This window comes from Poeciliopsis prolifica, unplaced genomic scaffold, assembly GCF_027474105.1.
Source record: "Poeciliopsis prolifica strain line A6 unplaced genomic scaffold, Auburn_PproV2 SCAFFOLD087, whole genome shotgun sequence".
NCBI lineage: Eukaryota > Metazoa > Chordata > Actinopteri > Cyprinodontiformes > Poeciliidae > Poeciliopsis > Poeciliopsis prolifica.
In genome coordinates, this window is record NW_026562462.1 from 989,942 (window position 1) to 1,008,155 (window position 18,214).

Below are 18,214 nucleotides of genomic sequence, written 5' to 3' on the forward strand. Positions count from 1 at the left end.
CTTTGGCTTCGGGCACGCGCGCGCTCGCGCACGGTGGGTTCGTTTCCAGGGAATGAAAAAGGAGCGCGACAGCGACACCCAGCGGCGCCAGAGCGGAACAACAGGAGAAACACGCCTGAAAAATGTTATTTTATCGAAAAGTTAAGAAGGAAAATAGTGAGAAATAAATATAATAATAGTAATATATTTCATCTGTAAAATAAAAAATATGTATGATAGTTTCTGCCGTCAGGTTATGGCACAAACTGATTTAATTAAAAGCTTTACAGTGCTTTGCAAAAGTTGTATTTCGGCGAGATCTTTTTAAATAGACGAACACAATATTCATTGTTTGACGGCTTACCATGGCCAATGTAGATAGGAAAAAGCACTAAAGCACAGTGTTGATTACTTTCAGTATAAAATCTCATCCAATAAGTGAAAGGAAATCAGATCTGTCAGATGGTTCAAAACCTCAGGGGTTTAATTTTGCTTATTGTTCCTTAATTTTGACTAAACCACTAACATTTTAGCTATTTGTTCTCAGTAACGATGCATTTTTTTTTTTTACATTTTAGCACATTTTCTTACTTCTTTACTTGTTTTGTGATAATAACTTATGTTTGCTGCTTTTGACAGACGAGTGTATTAGCATAGATTTCTATCAGCAATATGCAACACATGGAGACACATGAGAATGAATGAAACAGCTTTCATCATCATCAGATTAAATATATCTTTATTAAACACGACATGTTGTGTCAGGCTTCTGCTTCTTCCTTCTTTTCCAGGCAAAATTCTGCAGAGAAACAAAACACATTTTTTTTAAATAATCTGCTTTATGATCCAATTAATGGCTAAAATGGAGGTTAAATTGGCAGAATATAGAAATTCATGTCTGTGAATGAACATGCTGCTTGCTTTTGTCATTTAATATAAAAAAAAAGAGTTTAAGATGTTGTAGGATCCTAGTAATTTGGGGTTTATCTGGAGAATATTCTGTCACCAATTATATAAAACAACATCACAAATGTTTGGCTGTTGTTTGGTTTCTATAGCAATTAACACATAAAATTTGACGTCTGTTGCCCAGTTTGACCACGTCAGACAGTTTTTTTAGTCATCTTCCTGACCTGCCTTCCCGTCGTAGCGGAAACTTGTCCTGACGTTGAACTTCAGGCACTCGGCTATCCTCCTGTGTTCGCTCTCAGCAGCTTTCAGCTCCTCAGCATCCAGGTGTTTCCCCTCCCTTCCTGTTTCACAAAAAATGACAGGAAGTCAGCAACCTCTCTGCAGGCAGAGAATAAACACTTTGTATGGGAGATATTAGAGACTTGCAATGTTCTGTTCAGTTTTTTACTTTAAAATATTGTTTAGTTGTGGTTTTCTAACAGATCATGATGTGTTCGGACTGTTGTAGATAAAATTTAAAAAGAAAATAGTCACAAAAGTATTTCAGAATTTCTTTGCCCAAAAATTGCATTTTCCCCCCCAACATTTCTAAGATTATTTCTAAACAAAACAAGGAAATTTCTGAGCTCCAAAAATTCAACAAAGTAAAAATATTACAATTTGGAATGGAATTTGTAATTAACTTGCGTCTCTGATTTATGGTAAAATACTGGCAGCTGAAGTTGCCAGAGTTTTACCATATTCACATAATTTTACCATAAATACGGAGAAATTCTGGCAACCACAGATAAAATATGGATTTTACCGTATTTACATGCAAATCTGGCAAACTGCTGGTATTTCACTGTGAAGTAAAAATTCTTTTTTCTTTTTTTTCAGTATGATTGGATTGGACTAGATTTTCACTTATTTATAAATTGCCTTATTATATTTGTTGTAATTTTGTGCAGTACAAGTGAACAAAATTTATTTTATTTATTTTTTAGAACTCTTTATTTACATTTTAACACTTCAAAACAAAACATTGCAGCTGTTTGTAATAAAATAAAAAAAAAACCAACAGTCTCCCATTTTATTGGTTTCCAAAGCTTTCTATGTGCTTTAAAGACAGATTATATCAGTTCTGACAGAGCAAAAACATCATGCATTCAAACAACTGATAAGTTTGTCTTATTTTTGCATGGAGCTTTTGCAGATCACAGATCAGTTTTAATCTCGTGTCAGGTGAATGTTTTCCTCACTGTAAATGAGCAGCATCCTCCCCGGCGTTCCCTCAAACACTCCGTGGTAGACGATGAGCAGGCAGTTGGGACAGGCCTGGTGGACGTCCGCTCGACCTTTATCGTCGTATGGAGTCACCACCCCGCCAAACTCCCGCTCACCTTCAAGGAACCAGCAACAGTAAAATACAGGCAACTGTTCCCTCTGTGCTGATCAGACTCCTTTAAAGACTCAATATGAAACTCGGCGGCATCCAAACCTTTAGTCCTGGGGGCCAAAACTGGAAAATTTTAACTCCTGGCGAACTACTAGATTCATTAAATTAAAAAGGCAAATTAAATTTTTTGCTATTTTTTTGTTTGCTTATTTAACCTGCTTAAAAATAAATTTAACATAACATAAAATGGCTTTGGACTGTTGCCTTATTAGAAGAAAACAGAAAATTTCACAATTTTGTGTTCTGAATTATTTTTACCATTTTTGACTTGTATTCTGGGGCCAAACACAATAATTTCAAGGGCCACAAATGGCCCTCAAGCCACACCTTTGACACCCCTGATGTAACTTTTATTAATATTTTTGCATATTTATTGACACCCCTGCCACTGATAATCTGTGAAAAGACTGTTTAGGAGAGGATGGATGATGCCACTGAGTAATATTCCATACCTGGCTGTGTTTTATTTTTTATTTTTATTTGAGACAGAGCAGGACTTTGCTTTGTTTCGATAACAAGGCTGATAATCTGTGAAAAGACTGTTTATAAAACAGTTTTCTATCAAACTACTGCAGGCACCATTAAGATAATAACTTAGAAAACAGGTAATAAGTATAAAATTAGATCTAGCGCTCACCATCAGCATCCAGAAGGAGCGTATGGTTGGACGTCTCAGCATGTGGGACAGACAGGTTCCCCCGGAAGATGAGACAGTTTCCAGCTCTGGAAAAAACAGGACAAAATTACGTTTGAGCCAAATAATCGAACCTTAGAAATTTACAGAAAGCAGATTATAGATCTGGAGGTTCAATAAGCTCTGGATGGTAAGTCAAGATTTATTTAACTAATAGGAGTTATACTAACATTTTGTTTCCCTTCAGTCTCAGTGACGAATGTTTGGATTAGAATTCACTGGGCCTGAGTTGCTAGGTAACAGACTGGGCTCTACTGGGGTTGCTAGGTAACAGACTGGGCTCTACTGGGGTTGCTAGGTAACAGACTGGGCTCTACTGGGGTTGCTAGGTAACGGCGCTGCGCTTTCTGATTTGTGACGTTACATCTGAAAGGTTTTGGAAACGGCTCAATTTCCATACACCAGAAAACAGTAACTTACTGCCAAAAATGTCTGGGTGTTTTTTGAAGTGCTTGGGTTGTTTTTAGAAGCTGCAAAAACCAAAAATGGAAGAACAAAAACAAAATGGTGAAAAATGTCCCTGATAAGTAAATATGATGTGGGCCCCAGCTGTGTTTCCAGTACCCATATGCAATCTGACATCTTAAAAATACATTTGCTAAATGGAAAGAAACTAATTTAAAACAACTCTGTTTTTTGGGGAGTTTCTTTTGTAAAAAAAAAAAAAAAGTTTTGGAGCCATGATGAAAATTGCTGATTAAAAAAAAGTCTGAAATTTTGATATTAATCTCAGAAAATGTTCTATTTTTTTCTAGAAAAGATTAATTCAAAAATTTCTGATTTCTTTTGTCTGAGCATTTTCTTTTTTGTATTCCTAAGGGCCCTAATATAATCTACACTGCAAAAACACAAAATTTCACCAAGTATTTTTGGCCTACTTTCTTGTACAAACATCTGAATATATATTAATAAGACAAAACCATAAAAGTAAAATTTTTTCAAATATTATGAGTTTGTTTTAAATAAATCACTTGCTCTATTGACAGATTATTTCACTTAACAAGACAGATTAAATTATTTAATCTGTCCCGGTTTCGTCCTTAAGGAAACAAGCTCTTACATCGTACTGAAAAGTTACTTGTAGATTGTTTTGTCTTATTTTGAGTGTATTAAGAAGTTTGCAGTAGAAACTCAACTGAAAATACTTGGTAGGATTTTGTGCTTTTACAGTGTAACAGAGACAAAAAGTTACCCGGTCCAGTTGAGCCCGGATTAAACTCACACGATGTTCCGCTCAATGAACAGGAAGCTCTCGTTGTTTCCTTTGACCTTCAGTTCCATGATGGAGCTGTTGGCGTTCTTCATTAGCTCCTTGCCTGCTGGATAATCGGCCATCGCCTGAACCAGAACCCACCGGGCCTCCGACAACTGGGACCAGAACCAATAACCAATCAGGAACTCTTCTAAGATGTCTGATGAGTCGAGGTGATCTCACCTTGTGTATGTCCTGTCGTTGCAGCTTTGGGGGCAGGTTGCATTCTTCAGCAGTGCTGCAGCTGAGCAGCATCAGAACCAGCAGAGGTCCAGTGGCGTGAAGCTTCATGGTTCAGGAAACTGGAGAGAAGTGACTGACCGAGAGCTGGAACCACAAACGAGTGTTTGCTCTTTGTTCAAGAGAAGCAGGCAAAGACTCTGACCCGCTCACTCCCACCGGTGACAGAACCGATCAATAAAACATTTTCTGGTTCCGGTCCGTCAGATATCGGCTTTTATGACATCTTTCCTCATCTACACTGTAAAAGATAATTTACTGATTCAACTTGGCTCTTGGTTCCTTCTTGCTGTGACTCAGATAAGTTGCACCTAATTTAATTGTTGAATTTAAAATAGTTAATTTCTACAACGTTTGATTAACTGTCTTTACCAATTAAACTGAAAATGATTAGTTAAAATACACTTTTTAAAAGTTGCCCCAACTTATTTGAGTTTCTATTAAATCAAGATTTTACATTTTTATAATTTAACTCATTTCTGAGTTGGATTTGTAATATAAATTTTTTTCATTTATTATTTTCAAAAACCTTAAAATGTTAATTTATTATGCATTATGTTTGTGATCTAAATGAAAAACACAAAGTTTTACGGACATTACTTTTTTCACGTCAGGAAAATTGTTTGAATTATTGTATTAAATATATAATTTCTTTTAACGTTTTACCCATTTTTTAATCTTGTAACCATTTACAAGACGTTTTGGGGTTTTTTTTAAACACTTTTATGTGTTCCCATCTTTTGTTTATTTTATATACTGGATTAAATACACAACTTTCCTGTGATTTTATATTGTTTTGTTTTTTTTCACTTCTTTGGGTTATTTTGTGAATTATTTAAGGTATTTAAAACAGTTTCCAACATAGCCAGTGTAATATTTTTAATCTTGAATCTTATTTTTATTATTTTCTAATTATTGCATCTGAACTGACAGGAAATCTCTACATTCTTTATTTCACATTACATCCATTTAATTCAGTTGCTTATTTTTCACTCAGACCCTTCACCTTTGACCTCCGTTCGGTCATTTTCTGGTAGATTCTTGGACTTTAGTGCTTCTTATCTAGACTCCAGGGTTCACTTTTTGTACATTGCATTGGTAAATATGTGAATAGATCGATATTTTTTGTTTTTAAATCGTTTAGGACAGTATTCTATATGACTCAAAGTAAACTTAAGTTGTTTATTAACAGGAAGATGAGAAATGGACTCAGAGTTACAGAACAGTCCACACAAACATTATTTTCCCTCATGGATGTATAGTGACTGGACAAGTTTAAATCAGGTCAAATTTAAATATAAAAACTGTAAATAAATTGCTTAAGATCCTTTAATGGGGTAAAATTAAAGCTTTGCATCTTTATTTTTTTGTAACATCCTCTATATTTTAAAATAACACAATTATTTATGGGTTATACTAAATTCAAACATACAGTCATTCAGAGAAGACAAACTTTTTTGGACAATACCTCAATCACATAAATGAATACTAATAATCAATAATAAATATTTAATATTTAATATCTGGTTGCAATATACCAGATCCAAATTTAAAACCAAATTATGAGTTAAACAAATATATTTTAAAATATTCACCAGTATTACACATATTTCAACTCATTTTTGTTTGATACAGATTCAGATTCCAAACACAGTTTCAACTCTGTTTTCTTCTTTTTAATAGTAATTCTTTCAAATTCACATTCAGTCAGAAACATGTAAAGAGACTCACTGGAAAATGTAAGGATGCAACAAGAGAATCACTGCATGACAGAAGCCAAATAATGTTCAATTAAACCAAACAGATTAAAAACTGCACTTTAAATCGAGGACAGAAAGCTCCAGAAGCCCTAATTATATGATTGTTGCTTTGAAAATATTGATAATTCTATGTGAGTTGATCATATCCTAACTAAATTTGAAGATAATTTCAGTTTTCTGGTCTGTTACAGTACACAATGTCAAGTCCTGGCAGCCAAGATTTCGAACAAACTGTACAGCGCATGCTTGAGTTACTTTAGAAACAAAAACCTCTGTTCTGGAAAAAATGAGCAAACATTTTTATTTTTATTTTAACCTTGATGCTAAGAAAATTATTTCAGATGTAGGTAGAATATTGACCCTATTACTTTGATATGCTAGCTAGCATTAGCAAAGCGGCGCAGGTAGCAAAGAGTTTGAAAACCCACAAGCATTTCCTCAGAGAGTGCAGCACTGTTTAGATAATAAAATATTATCAGCAGTAGAAGATAGAAAAATAAACATGTTTACGAATAAGCGTTGGTTACCAGCAAGGAAACAAAGTTTTCAGCTACACGTAGCTAAAAACAATAGCAGTTTAAAACTATAGCTAGCTATTGCCTCATGTGTTCTGGGATTCTTAATATGTTTAGAAAATAAATCATAGCTTCATAGTTTTGACTCTGTTGCAAAACAAATAAAGAGAAATGTCTTATTTTTTATGTTTCATGTGAAAATGAAACTGAATCATCACATGTTATGAAAGCAGAGCTAGTTGCTACAGGAAGTGTCATTTACACTGTTTAAATTTTAAAGAAGTTTTTCTTTAGGTTATTAATATCCTTAAAGAAATATATCTAGCAAAAGTCCTGCTGTTAAAGAAAAAGACAGAAATAAATAGCACATCTGAAATGGAATCTTAGTGATCTGGTATGTTTTACAAATAAGCTAGCATTAGCACTGCAGCACTGCTAGCTAACTACAAAGCTCTCAGAAGCCAATTCCTCAGACATTGTAGGTTTGTTGAGATCCAAATAAAAATATTATAAATTGCAGAACTACTACAAAGGACAAATAATAAAATAAAAATAGATGCTGTGAATATGTAATGTAGTGCTAGTACTTAGCTATCTGCCAGAGGAAGCTAAAAAAAGTAGCACTTAAGAATGAGTGACTGCCTGGTATGTTGGAAATACTTTTTGTAGATATTTGTAGATTTATAGCTTTTATCATGCAACAACAGGTTGCAAAATAAGATATGAACATAAAACAGAATTTTCAAAATGTGTTACAGCATCAAGCTAGTGCCTAGAAGAAATAAGAAAAAGAGCATTTTTAAAGTACCGTTTTCACAGTTGGAAATTGTTGAGATGCTCATAAAATGGTCCTAGAAATAAAGAGAAGAGTCAAAACAAAAAATAACCGATCTGAAACTTAATCTTTACATGCTGTTACCACTTCAAGCTAAGTGTTAGAATTGCAGCACAGCTAGTTGCAACAGGAAGTCATAAAAGTAGAAGTTGAAGGTTGGTGAAAATTTGCCTTTCTTGTGGCAACACTTTAGAAAGACAATAAGTGAGTGTTCAGTAGTCAGCCTTTGTTTTCCTGAGAATGTTGCTGCTACAAGAGATTAACAAACGCAAACATAAAAGTTTGCTTTGTTAACTTTTATGTTAAAAGTTCTTGTTTTTATTGGTTTTCCAAAGCATCATAAACCTTTAAAGGTTCTTTTTAAAGCTTAGAATGCAGCAAGAATTAAAAGGTCTCTCTGCACCCTTTTCTTTTCCCATGTCTTGTATTTTAAATTACATTTATTAAAGTCAATGTCATTATTCATAAATTTATTCACTTTCGATGAGCTGAATCAAGACTCTGACGATGAGATGGACATTCAACCATGACCTGAGTGTACAGTTACAGGCCTGAAAACAAGACTGTTCCCAAATCTGACATTTTTCCTGATTGAGTAGCTGTTAATTTGCCTGTAATAGGGTGTTTTTTGGTATTTAAAAAGGACATCCAGGTAATTCACAGATCTCTGGAAGCTCCTCTAAATACAGACGTAAACAAGCGAAGGGAGAGATGAAGTTTATTATACAAGAGTCAGAATGAGAGTTGGTGTTCATCGCCGGGTGGAGTGGCGCCCACTTCCCTGCGCTCTGTCGCCGCTGTGACCCGTCGCCAGCATCACCTCTTCAAGGAAACTGGAGAAGAAACAGAAAAAAACCCCATAAAAAGCTAAAATTAAACTGAATATGTTATGAATGTGTAATGTGTTCACTGTATCGCAAAATAAAAAGAATCTGTTTAACTAACGTAAACTGACTTTATTATTTGAATAAACACAGTGAATCTGACTGTGTCTGTTGTAAAGTCAACAATCTGCTGGACCCGGGATGAACAAAGAACAGTTACATATATATATAATAACAACAGTAAAATGATCTAAGCTGAGATTCAGATTCAGACATTTTTAGCACTGAGAATATTTGGTCTTTCTCCTGGCTAAAACAACTGAAACAAAATGTCCTCCGAAACTTTCCCTGTCCAATAAACTATATATGTAAAATGGCAAAATCAAAAGGTTGTCTTTATAACTACACTTAGATATGGAGTTCCACAAGGATGAGTCCTCGAGTCCTCTTTTGTTTCATTTTTTTACATGCTGTGACATAAATCTAACTAATAAAAAAATAAAAATCGGAGTATGAGAATCTGACACCTCTTAGTGTTGTGGATGGCGCTTCCTCCCAGCACAATCCGAACCCCTGGAGTGTTACGATTCAGGTTGTAAACGGTCAAAGCTTCTTCATACGTCGCTCCACCGATCAGGAACACCATAATGTCCTGAGGCCTGAAACATGTTTTCAAAACGTGACTTTCTGGAGACAGATATTTGTGTATCTGTAGAATTTAATAAAGGTGTATTTTCACTCCCCTACTTTAAACTCTTACAGATGTAAAAAAAAAAAAGAAAGAGAAAAAAAAGAAGGGTTTGAAAAAAAATCATTCAAAACCAAAAATCAAATATGTGAATTTCTGTCTGTGAGAGTGATTTCTGTAAGGGTTTCCACAGGTGTGCTACCTGTCTCTCAGGCTGCTGGCTCCCAGGTACGGGAACTGACTGTCTTTGAGTCGACCTTTAATCAGCTGATCCAGAGTGTCGTGCAGCAGAGGCTGATGCTGTGTATAAACGTTCTCTACGCCCTGAGAAATACAGTGAAATACACAACAAAATGCTGTTTTTTCTGTTTTTCCTGTAGAAAGGTACATGCTTCTTCAGGCTTATCTGATGTAGTAAGTAATATTTTTTACCTTTAGTCCTTTGAAGAACTGTTTGGTGATGGCGACAGCATCCGTCGGTGTGATGAGGTCACTCCCTCTGATTCTCTTCCCACCGTACTCCACAACCGACTGAACCATCTGTAGCAGGAATGCACATCATAAAGCTTCAATCTGCCATCCAGAGACCAAAATCAGCAAATACATTCCTACATAAAAGGTTGTGATTACCCTGCGGTAGCGTTCAGAAACTCCCTTCCTGCTCAGCTCCTCCATCAGCGACGGGAGGATGCTGCTGCTGTGGCGCTCATACCTCAAAGCGTAGAGCATGACGAGACGGACGGCGTCCAGCTCCGAAACCCGAGGATTCTGCAGCAGCCGCCGAACGTTCTGACAGAAAAGATGTCTTAAAGGTGACTTACTCTTCTTCACAAAACATGTCTGTTACATCTTCTGCACACAATCATTCTTAGATAATAAGACTTCAGTCTGACCAGTTCTGCCTATTTCGAGCTGTTTTAGAAAAGCATTAGTAAAGCCTCCTGCACAACCACCAAGAAAACAGGAAGTGTTTTCTGAATGGGAAAACAGTAAAACTGCTTGTCTGTTCCAGCAGTCATTGTACAGCAAATACATAGGTGAAACCAGCTGACCCAACGTTCTGAGATGATGAAGAGCGTTACCTGCTGAGCGTTAGAGTGGTCGTTCTGACAGGCCAGCTCCTGCTCCACCTCCGACACCTCCATCAGCTGCCGCTCAGCCACCAGCCTGGACAGCTCCCCCACCACCGTGACGTGCTTCGACACGGTTCCAGACATCTTCTTGAACTGAGGGTAGTTGTCCACAAACGCCTTTAGGGACGAAAAAAATCATTCGCAGATGATGAGATTTCAGTCAGGTTAGATTTATCTAAATGAATGAGCTGTTTAAGGCCTCTGTCACTTTAAATCCGAACAAGCTGCTGCTGGCCACATCCCCAACTCAGTGTTTCCAAATGGCTGCAAACAGATGTGCAATTATACAACTATACAGCATTGAAAAGCAGAAGTAGAGCCTCCTGCACATCCAACAAGAATGCAGCAAGTCAACAACAAAACATTTGCCTTTTCCAGCAGCCATTGTACAGCCTGGTATGTCCACTGTGACACAACGACCGCGACTCGCATGCAGCAGGAAAACTAGTTGGCCAAATGTAAACAGATTGTAGAAGCCTGGGAACTTGAGGTTCTGGATGGTCAATAATTTTTAATTAATATGAGTTACCACAACATTTAATTTCCCTTTGGCATCAATAAAGTATCTTTGAATTTACCGGAGCTTGGCTTGGGTTGCTAGGTAACGGACTGGGCTTTGCTGGGGTTGCTAGGTAACGGACTGGGCTTTGCTGGGGTTGCTAGGTAACGGACTGGGCTTTGCTGGGGTTGCTAGGTAACGGCGCAGTGAGTGCTGATTTGTGGTATTACATTATAAATGTTTTGAAACGTCTCAATTTAAAGACACCAAAAAACATTCATTTGTTGCCAAAAACCAGCTGGGAGTTTTTTTCAAAAATGTGCTAGAAAAAAGTTTTGAGATTAATTTCAGAAATTTTCTAGAAAAAATACCCAGAAATTTCTGAGTTCAAAAAATTTTACATTTTCAACTTTTGAAACTCATGAATATAATTTTTTGGGTGTAAATTTAATCTTCATTTTTGTTTGCTTGTTTTCTTCAACATTAGACCCAATAAAAAGAAAATAAATAAATAAAATCATTGAATTGTTTTATGTTAGTTTGTTCAACCCAATAAATCCCAACCTTCATGTCAGAAATGGACTCCAGCTTCTGTTGCCCTTTTGGTTTCTTTTTCTGGAAATCTTCCATCAGGTTCTTTATGTTGGTGCCGATCTCCCCAAAATTCAGGTACAAGTTCTGTAAACAGAAACATGGAACAGAACACAAACTTATTTCAATATTTTACAAAATGTTTAATCATAAAGATTTATTTTGGAAGTGCAAGTTAAACCTTTAAAACCCGACAGACACTCAGTAGGAATATCTTCCCAACTCAGAAAATTTAAAGGGAAGTGACAAATATTGTAATTACTTTACTCTTATTTGTTATTTTCTTAGCCTGGCCATCGTATAAGAGAAACTTTAAAATTTAAATCTGGGTGTTTTGTAAACCAGATTTAAATTTAATCAGCTTTCAGGTCTGAGAACTCAGAAATAGTTGAGCGTAAACAGGAAGCCGTCGTGTTTTTGTTTCAGGACTCACGTTGGCATAAAACTCGTCGTTCTCGGCGGACAGCACCACCTCCCTCAGGTCTTTGCTGATCCCTGGGACTCTGGACAGGTCGATCCGGTTGTTGTTCAGACCCAGCAGCTCGTGGACCATCGCCTGGTACGTCCACTGTGACACACCGACCGCGACTCGTCAGCAGGGGGAACATTTCACACGAAAACAAACGTCCCAGCAGCTCATCGCCACCGTTTGTATTTTCACAAAGTAACGAGGGGATTCAACACATTTATACCTACAAGATTTAATAAAATCATGTCAAAGAACCTTAAAAAATTGAATAATAAACCATAAAATAATACTGAATTGGTGGAATTTATACGTTTAGTGAAGATTGATTTTTATTTATCTTTGACACAGTTGAAATTTTGTTTTTTAAAGTTTCTCACTTAATCCTTTGTTAATGTTTGTAAAATGTTAAAATTATTGAGGTGGTGAATTTTAATTTAATGTTATGATTTTTTTTTTGTATTTCTCTTTTGTGACATGTGTAAAAGTATAATTTTATTGTAATGTTTATGGTGTGGATGCCAGGAAGAAAAATCTCTCCTATGGTAGAGACTAAAGAGGATCCTTAATTGAACAAATAAATAATTACTTTGTAATTGTTTACAAGTTCAAAATAAACCCAAATGTTAATTTAAAAAAAATACTTATCTGCTATCTTGATTATTTCCCAAACCAAAAATATCCCATAATGAACAAAAACTTTCTAAAATGATGTCATAGTCATACAAATAATCTGATTTTAGAGACACTTTTATTTAGGTTTCATATTTGATAATTAAGAATTAAATTTCTTATTAACTGGGTTTCATTTAATTTAAAAGATGGGATTCAGAAACAGAATTAAGTGTAAGTAAAAATCTTCTAAAATTAAAAACTCCTGTTTCTTGAGACAAGTTTTAAAAAAAAGTAAATATAACTAAATAAAAGCTAATTATAATAAGAAACCTGTATGAGTGTCACCTGGTTGAGCAGCGGTGTGATGGCGTCGTCGCTGCGGTCGAGGATCAGCAGCAGAGGAGGAACTTCAGTCTTCCTGAAGTCAAACAGCTCGTATTCCTTCGTGATGATTTGCTGAAAGCAGACAAACACAATTTAATGACCCTAAATGTGTTGAGCTCACAGTTTCAATAAGAAAGAGAGAGAGAAGAGTGTATTTTCTATGTTTTTCAAAATCCATGAGAAAACAAAAAACGTGCTTATTTTAAGTCCTTAACTTTGATTAAAAAGTACTAGATCCACTGGCAGATTGGTTCACTTCAAGGGCCACTAAAGTAACGGTGAACAAGTTTTATAGGCACTGTAGTTATGACTAACTAAGAGCAAAGTTAAATGTAGTTCAGATGGAAGAGGAGAAAAAAAGGTCAAAGGAAGTGTAAAACGCTGTTATGGTGGAAACCTTGACGCTTTCTGCGAGGCGTTTGGCCATGTCAGAGGACAGCTGGTAGCGGATCATCGGACATTTCTTCAGCGCCAGCAGGACGGAGGTCAAGCCCTGCGTGCAGCGCGACAACATGGAGGGTTCCCAGGTCCGACCCTGAAACACAAACAGGTTCTCAGAGAGACGCCGGACCGAGACGACACCGACCAACAGAGAGACGCCCATCAATCAGAACCGATCTGTTTCACCCAGTTTATTAAACCAGTCAAACGTTAGAACCATTTTCACAGTCAAGAAGAATCAACCACCACCAGCAGGTACTTCGATGACCTTTCTCCTGAGGTTCATACAGATCAGGTGAAGGTTTGATTCAAACTGCTGCTGCTAGCAGAGGGCTAGCAAGGAGCTAGCAGCAGCAGTTTGTTGTTCTCATCAAAACGTTCTTAAATCAGAATCAGCAGCTCTCACCTACCAGGAAACGGTTTCGGCCAGATAAAACCTGATCGGTGCATCTCTGGTCGGGAAACAAAGATGGCGAACGTGAACATGACAAACATGTCAAAGCAGCTTTCAAATGAACGGATGACCCAAACTTTTCAACAATTTAATTAAAGTATAAACTTCCAAGGAAGATTATTCTGTTGATTATCTTGGGGAGATTTGGGATAAAAAGAAATGCCACATTGCAAAGATTTTTCTTATAACCATCTATTTATTTTTATATATGTAAAAATACATTAAAAGATGCAAATATTTCAACTCCTATTTTTAAAAAAATAAAGAGTTAATTGTCTCAAATGCAGTAACAGTATTCCTCTAATGAACATTTGGTCACTTGGAGCAAAGGATGCATCTGCAGCTAAAAAATACTTTTAACATCAACATGAAATGTTATTTTTATAGAATTAAAACCAGGTGAAGTTAAAACTGCCACCTGAGGAGATCTAGGTAGAAAATATTTATAGAAAAAGTTTCTTTTTTTTTATCTTAAATGCAAAATGTACATTTTTTAACAGTTTTGGCTAATTAATGCTCTGAATATGTTGTTCTTTTAATAAATAGTCTCAACACAAACTGTGATCCAACAGGAGTTCTGCTCTATCTGAACCAGAACTAACGTTTCAGGTAAAATAAAAACGTCTTTTCTATTTGATCACTCGAACTTGTGACACTAAATGCTCCACGGTTTAGGGATTTCAATCCCAACAAAAAAATAAAATCAATATTTGCTCATGCTTGCAAAACAAAAACCAGATCAACAAATGGCAGACATTAAGTTTTATCAAATAAATTCTACATTTCTCTCTTTGTTTTGCTTTTACTTGTCTATTTACATAAAATATAAGAGCCTCCATCTTTCTTACCCGGGAAACTCCCTGCAGGTTGAGAGAAAACAGGTGAGGATTCACAGCGATGAAATCTCCATAAAACTCCTGCAGAAAAACACAAACACACACTCAGTAATTTGGTTTTTATTGCTCAAAAACACCATTTTCAGATGTTTACTTTATTCTGTTTTGCACACAGAAATAAAATGATTCCACAAATTTTCCACATGAGAACATGTTAAAAACATTTTGTTTGCACCAAGAAGAAAAACATAAATGGAAGAGAGCTGCTGAGAAACAGATGGTAAGATAAGATTTCACAAGAAAAGATTATCCTTTTCTTATAAACCGTATTAATAAAACCACTCAGGAGTTCATGAAAAAGAAAAATTTAATGTCAAATAGTGCAAAAATAAAAATACATAATCTAATCAAGAAGTGGGACATTTAAGCTGTCATGGCAGAAAATGGAATAAAAGAGAAACAAATGAGAATTTATAAAATAAAAACAATACTGTGTAAAAATATAAATACATCAATATATTTATAAAAAAAATACAGATGTGTATATAAATATACACACACAAGCAAATATATAGATGTTATGAGATTATGACATTAAACATTAAATTATTGCAATTTCTGAAGGCAACTACAGTCCAGAGTTAATCTAGAAAATGTTTATTTCTGAAAAACAATTTCATTTTTAAATATTTTTGGCAAACTACAAACTTGATAGAACATTTATAAAATGTAATTTACAGTCTGTAGCTGCAGCATCTTTCATGTCAGTGGGTAAGATGTAAGTTTACAAACATTAGAGTAAAGCTAACATATTTCAGTTCTCACCTGGACTTCAGCCACAACTTCCTGTTCATCTGCCTCAGCCAGAGCTTTGATCTCACTCCTACTGATCACATTACTGAAGTCTGAAATGACACAAACCTTAAAGGAACAGAAGCTTTGATTTACAGGAAACTAGTAAAACTAGCATCATAGTCAACCTAAACCGTCTCAGTAAAACGTACAGATGAAGTAAACGCTGTACTTTGGTCTTCTGAGCTCCTGGATGAGATGCTGCACGTTCTCCTGCAGCAAAAAGCAAAAACTAATGTTAATCTCCCCTTTTTCATTTAATGTTGCAGTATGCAGCTTTTATTTATTTACATTTTTATTGAAACTGTCATTTTGTCTCCCAGTGCTAACTAGAAACAACTAATAAGAGGGTCTTAGTGCTGTAAATCATGCCCGTGTGCGCGCCACAGATCATCTGTCTTATATTGCACTGTCACAATAACAAATTTTACTGGATGATAAATTGTTCCAGTGGTTATTATGATAAATGATAATATTGTTGTTTTAATACCACTTTCAAGTAATCTAATGCAAAAACTAATCCTCAAAGATCAATGAACTTTAATTTCTAATAAATATTTAACACTGGAACTGGAAGACACTTTAAATATTTATAATAAAAAAACAAAACAAAAAATAAAATGAATTATGAGTCTCTGTAAACAAAATTATCCTTCAAAAAAGGGATAAAGGTGATGAAAACACCAGACTGAAGAATTTTATTATCCAGTTTTTGGTAGAAAGAGAAAAACAATAAATCATACAAATGGAAATTATTGAGTTTGTTTTAAATGATCATTTATTACTTATTATGACAGGTCTAACTGTCATGTCATGAAGGTTTTAACAAAAACATATTATTTATACTGTAACTTTAAAGAGTGTTTGCTCAGATTGGTGGAAACGTCTCCGGTTTGCGTACCTTGGTTGGACGTAGGAAGCAGATGGCCTTCAGGTGCTTCATGCTGTCTCTGCTCTGAGAGTCGATCCGTTCGAACAGGTAAACCTCCTTCTGCAGGATTTCAGACTGGGTGTAAACCACGCTCACGATGCTGGTCTGGAAACACACAAACACGTTTTACTCTGTTGTAGCCAGAATAAACAAGGTGGACACACAAGCGTTGTAATCAGATCACTGAATTAATTGTCAGCTAATTTTTTAATTGATTAATTCTTAATTTGGGAATCCAGAATTAGAAAAAGGCGATTTGCTGAAAACATAGAAAGATATTCAGAGAAGATATTAGGCCAAAACTCTGCAGAAAATAAATACATTTTGCATTCAAGATGAAAATCACCTTTGTCTGTAAATATGTTTGACCCAAAACTAAAATGGCATTTTTTGCTTCACCTTGTTTAAGTTCTGTACATAAAAAAATCTCTTATTAAGCACCTTTTGCTATCAAATTACTAATCAGTCAACATATCAGCACCACTGTACTGATGTTAAGCAGAAAGGGCCCAGCTTCTCACATTAGAGGGGTTTTTTTAATCTAAATTTTCTATAAATAATCAAGCAATCACTAAAAGACTAATATGCTTTTGCATTTTCTGTTTGTTTATGCATGTATAATATAAAAAAAGCTTAAAAATCTGCAGAATGTGTTAATTTTTTTAATTGTCAGAATAATCGATAGAATGATCAAATGATAAAATAATCTTTAGTTGCAGCTGTAATAGCAACAAATATTTTCATATCCCAGTCAAAATCAATCTAAAAACCCTGAACTCACAGAAACAATTGTCTAATTTTGAAGAGAAGCTGAATAAACACACATGCTCAGATTTAGCTCACATAAATCTCTCATAGGATATACTGGAGCATTAGAAACAAGAGAAAATGAGGGAAAGTTCAAAAACAACTCATTTGGGATGTAGAAAAGCATTTCTTAAATTGATTTTGCACAATTCTGAAACAGATTAAAATGAAATCTAGACAGATCAAGGAATCTCAGATAACACTATAATCCTCCACAGCTGAGCTAAAAGCTATATATTGTAAGATACTAACTACACCTCTGACTCAATGTACTCTTTGACATCCAAAATAGCAAAAACATTCACACAGAAACCCAAAAGAGATCAACAGGATCACCACACAGAACCAGAACCGATGCTTCACTGCAGCACAGTAATTCTGCAGGAACGCACAGTAACAACAGACACCGGACTGTTTCAGTGCCCAGAGCTCGGACGGTACCACATCAGGTTCTCACCGTCTCCTTATCCATGAGCAGAACCTTCATCCCGGGCCCGCTGCTCTCGATCATTTTGGAGATGTACTGCTTCACCGCGAGCGTCACGTTCATGATGGCGCCGCTGAGACACAACTGCGACAAAACCAAACAAGCAAAGTCTAAACCAGCGGTAAGATGCCAGCAGCTCCCGTTAGGGAAGCTCCGTATGTCTGCTTTTTTTGTTGTTTTCAAGATCTATCAGCTGAGCCCTTGAGGAAATGCAATCTTCTTCCGGGTTTCTGACGTCATTACGCACTACGTATCTCATTGTCGACAGATACAGCAGCGATGGAAAGTTATTGAACGAAAGTAAGGCAAGACTGTCCTTGGGAAAACTGGTGATAAAAACTGAATTGAATGTAAAAATTATTTTTAAAAAATTATTTTTTATCTATTTTTTATCATTATTTATCTAAATTTTATTTTATATATATTTATTTAGTCAATCAGAATTTGATTTGCTAGTTTTACACCAGACATGTTAAGACTTACATATCCCAGAAGAAGTTTTTGTCTCATCAGCACACAGAGTATTTTTCTTGGGGACCAGATCAAGATATTTTTTGGACATGCTGGTCCTTTCATTGGAA

The 18,214-nt window shown here is 35.6% G+C and overlaps 2 protein-coding genes across 2 annotated transcripts; both read right to left on the reverse strand.

Annotated features, from left to right (window-relative positions):
- Positions 1 to 701: 701 nt before the first annotated feature.
- On the reverse strand, positions 702 to 4,672 carry LOC129353302 (saxitoxin and tetrodotoxin-binding protein 1-like). The gene is made up of 6 exons (XM_055022582.1): positions 4,459 to 4,672; positions 4,246 to 4,391; positions 2,967 to 3,052; positions 2,133 to 2,273; positions 1,113 to 1,232; positions 702 to 778 (listed from the first exon to the last, which is right to left on the reverse strand). The coding sequence occupies exons 1-6, from the start codon at positions 4,564 to 4,566 to the stop codon at positions 741 to 743; spliced, it is 639 nt and encodes a 212-aa protein (XP_054878557.1). The 5' UTR covers positions 4,567 to 4,672; the 3' UTR covers positions 702 to 740.
- A 1,181-nt stretch (positions 4,673 to 5,853) lies between these two features.
- Positions 5,854 to 17,854, reverse strand: vps45 (vacuolar protein sorting 45 homolog). Its single transcript, XM_055022564.1, has 15 exons — positions 17,604 to 17,854; positions 16,310 to 16,444; positions 15,561 to 15,621; positions 15,382 to 15,461; positions 14,569 to 14,637; positions 13,223 to 13,360; positions 12,787 to 12,897; positions 11,794 to 11,928; positions 11,334 to 11,447; positions 10,220 to 10,387; positions 9,768 to 9,926; positions 9,570 to 9,677; positions 9,340 to 9,461; positions 8,977 to 9,108; positions 5,854 to 8,458 (listed from the first exon to the last, which is right to left on the reverse strand). The coding sequence occupies exons 1-15, from the start codon at positions 17,694 to 17,696 to the stop codon at positions 8,377 to 8,379; spliced, it is 1,707 nt and encodes a 568-aa protein (XP_054878539.1). The 5' UTR covers positions 17,697 to 17,854; the 3' UTR covers positions 5,854 to 8,376.
- Between the last annotated feature and the right edge of the window lie 360 nt (positions 17,855 to 18,214).

What these genes read in the sequence shown, in the direction of transcription:
- LOC129353302 (XM_055022582.1), bottom strand. Translation starts at nt 4,566, where the DNA reads ATGAAGCTTCACGCCACTGGACCTCTGCTGGTTCTGATGCTGCTCAGC. An exon ending in TTCATTGAGCGGAACATCGT is followed by an intron (nt 3,053 to 4,245) that starts GTGAGTTTAATC and finishes TGTTTTTTCCAG; the next exon opens with AGCTGGAAACTGTCTCATCT. An exon ending in CCGCTACGACGGGAAGGCAG is followed by an intron (nt 779 to 1,112) that starts GTCAGGAAGATG and finishes GTTTCTCTGCAG; the next exon opens with AATTTTGCCTGGAAAAGAAG.
- vps45 (XM_055022564.1), bottom strand. Translation starts at nt 17,696, where the DNA reads ATGAACGTGACGCTCGCGGTGAAGCAGTACATCTCCAAAATGATCGAG. An exon ending in ACCTGCAGGGAGTTTCCCGG is followed by an intron (nt 13,361 to 14,568) that starts GTAAGAAAGATG and finishes TTTGTGTTTCAG; the next exon opens with GGTCGGACCTGGGAACCCTC. An exon ending in GCCATCCACAACACTAAGAG is followed by an intron (nt 8,459 to 8,976) that starts GTGTCAGATTCT and finishes TTTCTTCTCCAG; the next exon opens with TTTCCTTGAAGAGGTGATGC.